This window comes from Engraulis encrasicolus, chromosome 12, assembly GCF_034702125.1.
Source record: "Engraulis encrasicolus isolate BLACKSEA-1 chromosome 12, IST_EnEncr_1.0, whole genome shotgun sequence".
NCBI lineage: Eukaryota > Metazoa > Chordata > Actinopteri > Clupeiformes > Engraulidae > Engraulis > Engraulis encrasicolus.
Window position 1 is genome coordinate 21,799,776 of NC_085868.1, and position 12,500 is coordinate 21,812,275.

The 12,500-nt window shown below is 44.6% G+C and overlaps 2 protein-coding genes across 2 annotated transcripts in view; both read left to right on the plus strand.

Moving 5' to 3' along the window:
- Positions 1–12,500, plus strand: part of si:dkeyp-27e10.3 (UPF0606 protein KIAA1549) — a 65,464-nt gene that overhangs the window by 46,453 nt on the left and 6,511 nt on the right. The window contains exons 16-21 of the mRNA XM_063211855.1: positions 1,913–1,927; positions 3,278–3,582; positions 5,768–5,991; positions 7,079–7,214; positions 10,461–10,583; positions 11,204–11,449. Coding sequence (XP_063067925.1) covers positions 1,913–1,927; positions 3,278–3,582; positions 5,768–5,991; positions 7,079–7,214; positions 10,461–10,583; positions 11,204–11,449 — 1,049 coding nt within the window. The remainder of the gene's footprint in view (positions 1–1,912; positions 1,928–3,277; positions 3,583–5,767; positions 5,992–7,078; positions 7,215–10,460; positions 10,584–11,203; positions 11,450–12,500) is intronic.
- Positions 1–12,500, plus strand: part of svopl (SVOP-like) — a 76,929-nt gene that overhangs the window by 29,490 nt on the left and 34,939 nt on the right. The gene's annotated exons all lie outside the window — the stretch shown is intronic.

Genomic DNA, 12,500 nt, shown 5'->3' on the forward strand with positions numbered 1-12,500 from the left:
ACCTACCACTTTGTAAATTGTGAATGACAGGTCGTAACGTAAGCTGTACATCGTAGCAGCCGGACTACAGGCATGTTTCAATATTTGAAACGGAAACATCTCCCGGAGAAAATGCTAAACAAACTACTCTACCCCTACCACAATAGTGGCGCAAGGTGGAAAGCAATCACGGATGCAATTAGCATAGAACTACCTACTACGATATGCTTCCAATTTATTCGGCAGAGAAGAGAGGTTTTCAACATATGCTTAAAGTTTTGGATGCGCTGCTTCCTCGCCTGTATGATCTTAACCAACATATGTGAGTTGAAAGGAATCTCTCTCCCTCCCTCTCTCGCTCACACACACACACACACACACACACCCAAGCAACCGGAGCACTCTCTCTCTCGCGCGCTCTCTCTCCCCAACTCTCTATAGCCCTACTCGGACGGGACTAGTTAGGAGACTTGTGGTAAAGTAACCGTGTCTGAACGCGCCATGTCAGTAAAGATAGCGGCAATATCTGTAAACTTCGCCGAGAGTTTTACCACCTGTTGCAGTCTGGAGAAATTACCAGCTGTAAAACTAGTTCTAATCCTGTGCGAATGCGCTGATGTCTGATTAAATGCATGAAACGCGATATCTAATCTACTCTACTCAGGCTTGCAAACGTTACCGTCTTGAAGTAAGCATTGTTTTAGGGTGTTGCTCCAAAATGTTTTCGCTGTGTTAACGCAGCAGTGTTCAGATGCATCGACATGTATTCAGAGCATTGGGCTCTGATGGGAAACCAGCAGGCAATTGCTAAATTTGTTCATCTGGGACAAGAGCCTCCATACATCTGTACTATAATGCATCATTAATATATTGTGGGATATGGCACGTGACGACAAATCTCAACAGTGCCTGAGGGTTTACCCCTCACATTTTTTGTTCTTTCTCTGAGATGTTTCAATGTAATCCCAATTGGTCATTTCTATTAGCAATGTTCTGAGATAAATTACATCAGGCTATTTTGGCCTGGAGTTCCCAAACTTTACTATGAGCCCTCCACATACAGGTAGATTCAGCCAAGCCCCCCCTGACATGGGACGTGACACTATTTTTTTCTGTGCACCCAGTCTCACACCTTGATAAAGTTTGTGTATTCCTAAGACCATTCAGGCACTACAGAGAGCACAATACATAAATATTGTAAAGAAAAAAAAATATTCCTTTGGGATTTAAGCCTATTTTTAGTTTATTTTGGCTACTTAGGTCATTCAATTAATTTTGCTATATTTTCCCTGCCAATCTGCCAGGCGTCCCCAGGCCCCACTTTGAAAACCCCTGCTATAGGCTACCCCATGTCCATATAAACTGGTCCAGTCCGAGTAGGCTTCACACACACACACCAGAGCACACCGCACAAACACTCCATCCCCTCTCAGAGCTCTTCTCAATCTCTCTGTCAATCTCTCTCTCTCTCTCTCAATCTATCTGTCTCTCTCTCTCTCACACACACACACACACCACGTTGGGGCCTAGAGAGCTCAACAAGTTTTTTTTTAATCGAATCGTGAATCGTGAATCGAGTTTGGTAATGAAAAAATCTAGATTTTTTTTTCAGGGTGAATCGCCCAGCCCTACCTGCAATGTCATATTATTAATTTTGCCCCACTGTGAATTTGAGTTTGACACGCCTGTAAAACCTGTAACCTATTAAATTTGTATGAAATGTTGGAGTTTAAGTCTTGTCTTTAGAAAGTGTTTCAATCCATGTACACTTTTACTTATTAACTGATTCTTTATTGTTTGTTGTTCTTCATATTTTCATTTGAAAAACCTCCATGTCCACTGAGCTACTTAGTATTCCTTTGCACAGTTGTGGTCCTTGGTACAAATTAATTATTTTCTTTGCCTTCTCATATTTCCCTGTCTGACCTTGCAGCAAAGAGCAAGCTTGGTAAGATTATTCCTCCTGACTTTATATCTGTGTGTGTGTGTGTGTGTGTGTGTGTGTGTGTGTGTGTGTGTGTGTGTGTGTGTGTGTGTGTGTGTGTGTGTGTGTGTGTGTGTGTGTGTGTGTGTGTGTGTGTGTGTGTGTGTGTGTGTGTGTGTGTGTGAGAGAGAGAGAGAGAGACAAAGAGCGAGCGAGTGAGTGAGTGCATACTTGTGTTTGTTTGCCTGCCCTTTGTGTGAGACAGAGAGAGAGAGAGAGAGAGAGAGAGAGAGAGAGAGAGAGAGAGAGAGAGAGAGAGAGACAGACAGACAGACAGACAGACAGACAGACAGACAGACAGACAGACAGACAGACAGACAGACAGACAGACAGACAGACAGACAGACAGACAGAGAGAGAGAGAGAGAGAGAGAGAGAGAGAGAGAAAGCCCCATGTATACAACATCCATGAAAAGGCTAATGAGCTTGAGGTATTGAATCGTCTCCGTCCTCCATTGATCCATGTGCTGGTCACGCGCTGACTTGATTAGCGTCGAAGTATACTTGAAGAGCTGAAATCCACTTATCAGAACTAATGGCCAAGGAACAGCATAGACTAGACACAGACTGTGCTTGCTGCTGGACTGTGGATCTAGAGAGACAACCATTTTGATTGGCAATTAATTGACATTTGTTTAGCCGAATGAAACTAAACAAACAGAAGACAAGTCACTGAGACACAATTTATCTGGTGTACTTTTCCCCCAAACTGTCAAGCACAATTTCCTACTTCCTCTGTATGACGAGCACTCCATAAACAAAGCTAATTATGATAATAATATTTTTTTTCAATGTTGTTGGTATTACTGTATTGTGTAATTGTTCAATTAGCTACGCTGGCAATCCAGGTTCCATTCTGGCCCAGATCCTTCCCTGTCTCTCTCTCTCCCCGCTCGTTTCCTGTCCGACTCTTCACTGCACTGTCTTAAATAAAGGCCAAAAATGTTTTAAAAAATGTTTAAAAAAGAAAAAAAACAATATGAGGAGTCCGGACGAGGGCTATCGTTCAGGGGGGTAAAGTGTAACTGAGTCGCCAGGGCATCATATGTTATGGGGGGCTCACACAGTCCGATTTGTGAAAATATATGGCTGGGGGGTTCCATTGAAGCTGATTGTACATAGAGCTCAAAATTTGCTGCGACGCCCCTGCTCCGGGCTCTTCTATTAGATGATTTACCACTTCCTCCAGGTCAACTTAGGCTGGTTCACTACTGAGCCATGTCATAGCCCTTTTTACATAGAGCCTCTCTGGCCATGTCCTTGGAATACTCTGTATGACCTTGTGATGTTTTCCCCTTTGACCTGTGCGTGCAGCAGCGGGCGGCAGCGGTGCGGACGAGCAGCTGTCATCCTCGTCCATCTTTGACCACGTGGACCGCATGTCGCGCGGCTCCTCGGAGGGCGCCGCGCGCCGCCAGCAGCAGGTCGCCAATAGCAACAAGATCCAGCTGATCGCCATGCAGCCCGTGCCCAGCCCGCCCACGCCCACGCACCATTCGCACGGGCACCACCACCCGCACCACCAGCACGGGCATCATCACGAACACGCGCACCACACGCACACGCACACCTACACGCTCACCGAGAGAGGGCCGGACGGCACACAGGTCAACACTGAGGTATGATGGTTTCTGTATATTCCTGTGCCCGTTCCACTCTCTCTCTCTTGCAAGATTCGTGTATATAAATGAATAAAATACATGAAGAGTGTTGACATTCAACACTAGAGTCCCGCTCTGAATAATGCCGGCAAAATTCATCCATATATGGTCAAACATGGCGGATCTCCCGGTTTTACACAACCTTCAAAAGATTCCGGACATAGAGTTCTTTTCCATAGACTATCATAGGACCCAGAGAGGAGTTGATAAAATAACCTTTTTGCGCATCTTAATGGAGCTGATTTGGCGCATCCAGATTTCAATGGACTTTGTAATTACTTGACCTTCAAGTGTTAACTTGTTTCAGGACAAAAGCAGTCAACAGCTAACTTTGTAGAATTAGTACTCGTAACCTAGCCATGCTAACATGCATGTAAAGATGGGTTTACTTGGAACCTTTGAGGCTAGCGTAAAACCACGTGACCAGAGATCAAAGCATTTCCCAACTCTGTTTTATCTACTGCTCTGTCTATCCGTTGCTCAGATGTATCCTCCAAACTCTTGACACACACTGTAGGTCAGTGTTTCTCAACCTTTTTTTGTATAAACGCCCCCTGGACCTCATCATAAGCCTCCCAATGCCCCCTGAACCTCATCATAAGCCTCCCAACGCCCCCTGAACCTAATCATAAGCCTGCCAATGCCCCCTTTAGCATTAAAAAATAAAATAGACTAATGCCCCCCAATGGCAATTACTGTAAGCACCGCACCTTCTCAGCTGTAGCCTTCCCAAGGCCCCCCAAGGCCCCCTTAAAGGGACAGTTTGGTCAATTTCAACATGCAGTTGTAATGCTCACACTACCCTGGACTTGTCAGTGCCTGAGATTTTTTTTTCTTCTTCTTCAGCCGTTTCCGAGATCCTGGTCATTGTAATGGGGGCAGCTCTTTGTTTACATTTCAAAAAAACATTTTTATTTATTCCTAAAAACATCCAAAAGGTTATAAAACATCAGCAGACAACTAGCAAACAGCAGTACCTTTTGGGAAAATATTTGGAGTTGGCCTATGTTTCATTTTTTAAAAATGTAAACAAACGCTGCCCCCATTAGAATTGCTCATATCTCGGAAAGGGCTGAGCCGAAAAATGTGGCATCACCAGGTACTGACAAGTCAAGGGTAGCGTGAGCAATACAACTGCATGTTGAAATTGACCAAACTGTCCCTTTAATGTCCCCTGGGGGGCTGTAGAGTCCCTGTCGAGAAACACTACTGTAGGTCCTCTTCATTTCTCTGCCTCTGTCTCTCCTTCTCTCTTTGTATTGGGTTCTGCTCCTCAGACATTCAGAGTGCATTTGTGTGTGTCTCCACATGCTCTCAGTATGCTCCACATAGCGGCGATGGCTTTAGGGCCAAAAACCTGTCTGCTCACAAGATGGTATAAATAAATGAGTTTAAGCATTGAGAGTGCATTTTTCTATCTTCATGTCTGTCCCCTCCCTCTCTCTCTCTCTCTCTCTCTCTCTCTCTCTCTCTCTCTCTCTCTCTCTCTCTCTCTCTCTCTCTCTCTCTCTCTCTGGTTCCCTTTCTTTACCTAGATCTAGTCTACAGTACATCTCTACATCATTTCTCTCTCTCTCTCTCTCTCTCTCTCTCTCTCTCTCTCACTGTCTCTTGCTCCCTCTCTCTGTCTCTCTCTGTCTCTCTCTCTCTCTTTCTCTCTCTCTGTCTGCATTAAATAGTGCTTAGTCAGTAAGCCAGTGAGTGCAGTCTGCCTTGCTTCAGTGCCTGCCTTGGTGCATTTGAAGTGTTCGTTTGTTCCAGGGAGGATCATCTCTCTCTCTCTCTCTCTCTCTCTCTCTCTCCCTCTCTCTTGCAGTGTCTTGGTATCAGTCTTGCCTTTGCAGTAGTCCTGCCTTACACAAGATGTTTGTTCTTAGATTGTCTCTTAGATTCGTTTCCCTTGGGTGTTGTTCTCTCTTCTGCATGCTACCGTTGTGTGCATTCTGTGTGTGGGTGTGTGTGTGTGCCTGTGTGTGTGTCTGCGTGCATGCATCATTGTGAATTTGTTTGTTTACTTATCTCTGTGTTGTTTGTTTACAGTAAATGCGCTATTTCTCTGTGTGTGTGTGTGTGTGTGTGTGTGTGTGTGTGTGTGTGTGTGTGTGTGTGTGTGTGTGTGTCTTTTACTGTGTGTTTACGTTAGATTGCGGTGGCGTTGAGGCACAAGTCGGAGATCGAGCACCACCGCAACAAGATCCGTCTGCGGGCCAAGAGGAAAGGCCTGTACGAGTTCCCCTCCATGGAGGACATCATGGCCGCCTTCGGGGACAGCGAGGAGCAGCAGCGCGTCTGTCAGCAGATCCACAAGATCCTGCACCCAGATTCACCACACGCACACTTGGCCAGCGCGCACGGACACAGGAGGAGGTATACGCTTTGTGCGCACACTGTGCGCACTACATTACATTACATTACATTGCATTTGGCAGATGCTTTTTAACAAAAGCGACTTACAATTGAGGACATAATCATTGCCAACATCATCAGCAAATACACAGAACAACATGTGAAGATGCTAAGTAGGGTTCATTTTTTGTTTGTTTGTTTGCTTGTTTGTTTGTTTGTTAAAGAACTTTAGACCAGGATTAAGTAGAGTACACACACACACACACATGTACACACATCATGCCGTAGAATCTAGCATGGGACTGGGGTAGTTAGTCAGTGCAGTAGATAGTCATACACACACGCACACACACACACACACACACACACACACACACACACACACACACACACACACACACACAAACACACACACACAAGCTTGCACATCAACACACTACACATACAGATCACACATGCGCAGTACATGGGTATAACTTTGATGATTGTGTCCACTGTCCACAAGTTCGTCAAGTTTCTTTTGTTTCAGACATTAACCTGACATGTTTCGACAATGAAACTTCCATCTTCATCAGTGGGTCACATGGATGATGAAGTGTGACGTGCTTTAAAACAGCTGATGTTGTGGAGGTGTGACCTTCCTGACAATATCAACAGGAAGGTCACACCTCCACAACATACATGTCTGACACAAAAGAAACTTGAAGATTTGTTGTAACTTTTAAGGTGCACCGTGTAACATTTTAAGTTGTTTATTTCCAGAATTCATGCTGCCCATTCAAAAATATTACCTTTTTCATGAATACTTACCATCAACAATACATTTAAAGTATTCATTTTGACTGGGAAAATTTCATTTTTCATACATGAAAAGGGGGATCTTTTCCATGGTCCGCCATTTTGAATTTCCTGAAATAGACATTTTCAGCTGCAAAACGTACTGTACTTTGGTTATACAAGTAAATATTGGTTTATTATTTAGTAAATATTCATGAAATGATCAAATTTGGTAATAGGCAGCATAGTTTCAATGAGAAGCATAGTTGCAGTACCCATTCTGGCCACATCCTACACATGAACACCATTCATCTACTGTATGTGTCCACAGTCATCGGGGTAGGCGTTCCCCACGGCAGAGGCGTGGCCACCAGCCTGTGATTGGCAGTCTGGATAAGGACCGCCTCCTCAGCGACAGAGACGCCACCTACAGGAAGTACCCAGGAGTCAACAATGTGGCATATGTGGTGAGTGGCACTGACGAGCCCTATCTCACGCCTTTCGTTAAGTCTTCACGAAAAAAAATAGAGTCATTTTCGTGGTGCATTCACGTTATTGCCCGCCTTTCGTAAAGTCTTCACGAAAATAATAGATTAATTTTCACGCTGCCTAATCACTTGAATTGCCCCACTGCTGCTATGGTTATCCAAACGTCTGCAGGGGCGGGGAGGGGGTGCTGACAGAACACTGCTGATACACTCGGGGCTCACTAATTCGACGCCCTTTCGGTACTTACGCCTTATGTCCCCTAAACCCAAACCTCAACCTAAACCTAACCCTAACCTTAACCCTACTTAACCCTAAACCTAACCCTAACCTTAACCCTATAGGCGAGTACATCTATGCAAAAAAAGACCTAACCCCAAAAAAATTGATACAAAAGGTTTTTCAACTGATTTTGTTACCTCTAAGTGTCCTTAATAACATACTAAAAATCTAGGAAAATCTGACTTCAGGAAAGGTGTCATTTTCAAGATCAAAGTTTTTAAAAATAAAGGTTACTACATGATAATTACATTGGCATGAACTAACATGTTTTCAGGATCTGTTTGTTTGGAGTGCTGTTTGGGTGCATAAAGACACTACTGCTATGATAATATCCATGTGCTGTTTGTCAGGGCACATCATCAGTGATGAATCATGGTGTCACTAGGTATTTTGGGTCTTTCAGCAGCTAAACTGAATAGACAGGAGCCACTACATGTGTAAGTAGAGGGCAAGGTGAAACGGTTGGTACTGGAGACAGACAATGTCCTGAAAGGACATAGGGCTTTAGCATAGCTTTCAGGTAAGCCAGAGTAGGGCCTGTTGTAGCGTCATAGGCAAGGGTCAGGGCCTTGTATTCAATTAGGGCATGAGAAAGAGGACATGACTGGGAAACTGAGGCTATGTGGTCAGAGAATGATAGATGGTCATCAACAATGACACCTAGATTTCTTGTGGCCTTATTTGAGGCAACAGTAGCAGAATCCATATTGAGCTCGATATCATGGAAACCTAAATCTTTGGCTGGGATCACCAGCAGTGCATTTGGGCGAGGCTCAACTGAAGGTTGCATTCCTTCATACTTGTGGATAGTTCAGAGAGGCAAGCGGAAATGTGTGTGACCGTGGAGTCATCTGGCACAAAGTAACTGTACTTCATCGGTGTAACAGTAGTATGAGAAGCTGTGAGAACAGATAACATGGCCCAGTGATGTGGTGTACATGGCAAATAGGAGTCCCAGCACCAGCCCTTAGGACACCTCTGTGGAGAGGCTATGATTTGAGGACAGCTGACCTTGCCCTTGATACATACTAACAATGATACCACCAGACTCAAAGAATGTCTGGAAGAACTTGAGACACATAAAACTCAATTATTTATCTAAGAGAGATGTTAAATAATCATGTTTTGAAAAAAAAATGCTAGCTGGTGTGTCTGCACAAAGATTTTTAGATTTACTACAAAACAAAAAGAGATGTCCATAATCTCTTCTGAAGATATCTTCTGGCTTACTAGAAACAAAATAAAAGAGTAATTTTGAGCTTGGCTTTTTCAAATTTTGAGGTTTTGCATTTTGAAATGTAATGCATATTTAATTAGATATAGTCCAATTACCATATTAAAACATAACATTTCAGAAAACTTGCAATACATTTTTTTCTCACAAATATGTGAGTAATCACCGGATTAAGTTTCATGGTGATATCGGCAAGCTAAATGTTTTGGCCTATTCACCTGGAGTGTCTATTGACCCTTATAATAAGCCTATGGCAGCCATGTTGAAAAAAACTCATTTCCCAAAGTCAGATTTTACTAGATTTTTAGTATGTCATTTAGCAGGTCCAATAGTAATAGAATCCATAAAAAAACCTTTTGTATCAATTTTTTGGGGGTTAAACCCTAAATGTACTCGCCTACTAACCTTAACCCTAACCTTGACCCTAAACTTAACCCTAAATTGCTTGTTTGAAATGTTTGATTACCATGTGACGGTAGGCTACCGAAAGGGCATCAAACTAGTGGGTCGCTAGGCAACAGTCGGGCAATTCAAGTGAATAGGCAGCGTGAAAATTAATCTATTATTTTCGTGAAGACTTTACGAAAGGCGGGCAATAACGTGAATGCACCACGAAAATTACTCAAATTTTTTCGTGAAGACTTTACTAAAGGCGTGAGATACGGTTGCACTGACACACACAGGCACACACACTATGTAATTACTGCAAATGGGTGTTTGTTTATTGGTTTAGTTGCAGTCAGACCCAACCTCCCTTTCTCCGTGACAAATTTCTTGCTGGTGGAGACTAATAAAGAAACCTAAACCTCAACTTAAACTTAGCTTATAGGTGTACAGTACTGCAGGGGTGGGAAATTATTTTGGCCCAAGGGCCACATTGGATGTAGAATATTGACTGTGGGGCCAGATGTCACAGGCACCTCGCCCATGTCCATAATAAGAAATAGTGTACGCTGACGCTGAGATATCTTGTCAGCTTAGTCATTCCTTTCAGTGTTTCCAGATTTACGATAATTATCGTATTTGTACCATAATTTTGTCAATTTTGACCTCTGTACGATAAAAAAACAGGATGTACCATAATTTCAGAGTTCTCATTCAGTTCATTTTGATGACTTGAAACAACAATTTTGGCCTTGTAAGATAATTTCCTCAAAAAAAAGCCCCCAAAAACGATAATTTTGAGGTTTTGGTACGATAATTCAGCATTTTCCATCTGGCAACACTGATTCCTTCACATGTAGCTTATGTACTTGGATAATCTAAGACACTGTGGCAGGTAGCCATTTTAAGAATGTTGAGTGAGCATATGAATGTGGTGGATGTCTTTCTTGTAAATTCTGTGCAGGCCACATGAAATGGCTCAATGGGCCGTATGCGGGCCCCCGGGCCTGAGTTTGCCCACCTCTGGTGTCTGCTGTGCTGTGCTGTGCTGTGCTGTGCTCTGCTCTGCTGTGCTCTGCTCTGCTCTGCTCTGCTCTGCTGTGCTGTGCTCTGCGCTGCGCTGCGCTGTGCTGTGCTGTGCTCTGCTCTGCTCTGCTCTGCTCTGCTCTGCTCTGCTGTGCTCTGCTCTGCTCTGCTCTGCTGTGCTGTGCTGTGCTGTGCTGTGCTGTGCTGTGCTGTGCTGTGCTGTGCTGTGCTGTGCTGTGCTGTGCTGTGCTGTGCTGTGTAATTTCTGCAAATGTGTGTTTTCTGCTTGGTGTGGTTGCAGTCGGACCCTGAGCACCTGGCTGCAGGTAGCCCCTCCCCTGACGAGGTCTTCGTCCCCGGATCGCCTCCCTCTGGACCCGCCCCTGCCCCGCCCTCCTACCAGCCCCCACAGCCAACCATAGAGGTGGGTTGTGTGTGCACGTGTGTGTGTGTGTGTGTGTGTGTGTGTGTGTGTGTGTGTGTGTGTGTGTGTGTGTGTGTGTGTGTGTGTGTGTGTGTGTGTGTGTGTGCGTGCGTGTGCGTGTGTGTGTGTGCATGTGTGTACAGTATGCACAGTATACAGTATCTCTTCATTTCTCCCTCCATCTCTCTCTCTCCATCCTCTACCTCCATCTCTCACGGTGTTTCTGTCCACCTCCTTCCGTCTCTCTCTCTCTCTCTCTCTCTCTCTCTCTCTCTCTCTCTCTCTCTCTCTCTCTCTCTCTCTCTCTCTCTCTCTCTCTCCCTTCCTCTTTCCCTCTCTCCTTACCTTCCTCTTCTTCTCCCATCTATTCCCTCATTTCCCCCTCCCTCCATCTCTCTCTCTCTCTCTCTCTCTCTCTCTCTCTCTCTCTCTCTCTCTCTCTCTCTCTCTCTCTCTCTCTCTCTCTCTCTCCATCCTCTACCTCCATCTCTATCCGTGTTTCTGTCCACCTCCTTCCATTTTAGTCTCTGGAGGCTCATCAGCAGATACTCCCATAACTGATAATATAACTCTCTCTCTCTCTCTCTCTCTCTCTCTCTCTCTCTCTCTCTCTGCATCAGGAGGCTCGTCAGCAGATGCTCTCGCTATTGGACGATGCCTTCGCGCTGGTGTCTCCCTCCTCACAGGGTAGCCCCGCCCCGCTGGCCCTCACTGCGGTTGCCGGGGTGACAGCAGGAGGACTAATGGGAGGAGGAGTGGGAGGATTGGGAGGAGGCAGGGTCAGTCCTCTTCCTTGTCCCGCCTCCCCACCACCTCGACCAATCAGGCACTGGGGCTCGGCGCCCTCACACAGCCCCTTCTCTGCGGTGAGTCTGTGACTGTGCAAACTGTGCCTTATTTTATACTACTCGGTTACACTTAAAGCCAGCGTCATACATATGACATAACAGAGTCATAATAGTGTCATGAACGAGTCATAAACATAATGGCAATGTCATAAATATTTATGGCCATGAAAAGTTGACATTGTTAGGCCTGTCTTTGTCATAACCGAATTTCACTTAAAGACAAAGTCATATGATGTTTATGACATTCACATAATGTTTATGACACATGCATGACTGTATTATGACAATGTTATGACACCGTTATGTCATACGTATGAAGCCGGCGTCAAGTAAAGTGAGCCAATTGACGCATCACTCAGGCTCAGGAGATTTTAGATCTTTTTCATGAACTAAAGTTGTGATTGGTCTCTGCTCATCTGTTTAGAAGGTGCAGGGCTCCGTTGAAGTTTCTGTACAAATGGAGACAGTGTGTGTGTGTGTGTGTGTGTGTATGCGCGCGTGTTGTTCCTGAATGCAAGTATGTGTTTAAGCATTTATGATTGAGAGATTGTGTGTGTGTGGTGTATTGTACAGTGTGTGTGTGTGTGTGTGTGCGTGCGTGCGTGCGTGCGTGTGTGTGTGACAGGGGAATGAGGCCTACTGTAGGTCTGTAAGAAGTTGACCCATTCCATTAGTAGGTAGTGAAACCTGTTCATCCAGTTTAGCAGCCAGACACTACTAGGCCTGGACTGGAGATACTGGAGCAGTCTGGCCTGTTTTTGAGGAACGACTGAAGCACTAGAACAAGCAGGAAGTGGGAAGAGAGATTATTACAGTTCAGATTAGGCAGGTGTAGTGGGTGTGTCACCCTAAAAGCCCAAAAGGCAGTAACTAAATATTTGTTGTTGTGTGTAGTGAGTCTGTACGTCGCAATGTCGGCCATTTTGGTCAGTGTATCAGAAGCTGGTTTGCTTGTTAGAGGGTTTACACCAGGCTTGTACGAAATTCCGAATGGAAAGAATTTCAATTCAAAATAATGCCATAATACAAACACTAGGTGGTGCCATTACCTTGAATTTCTTTGAATTTA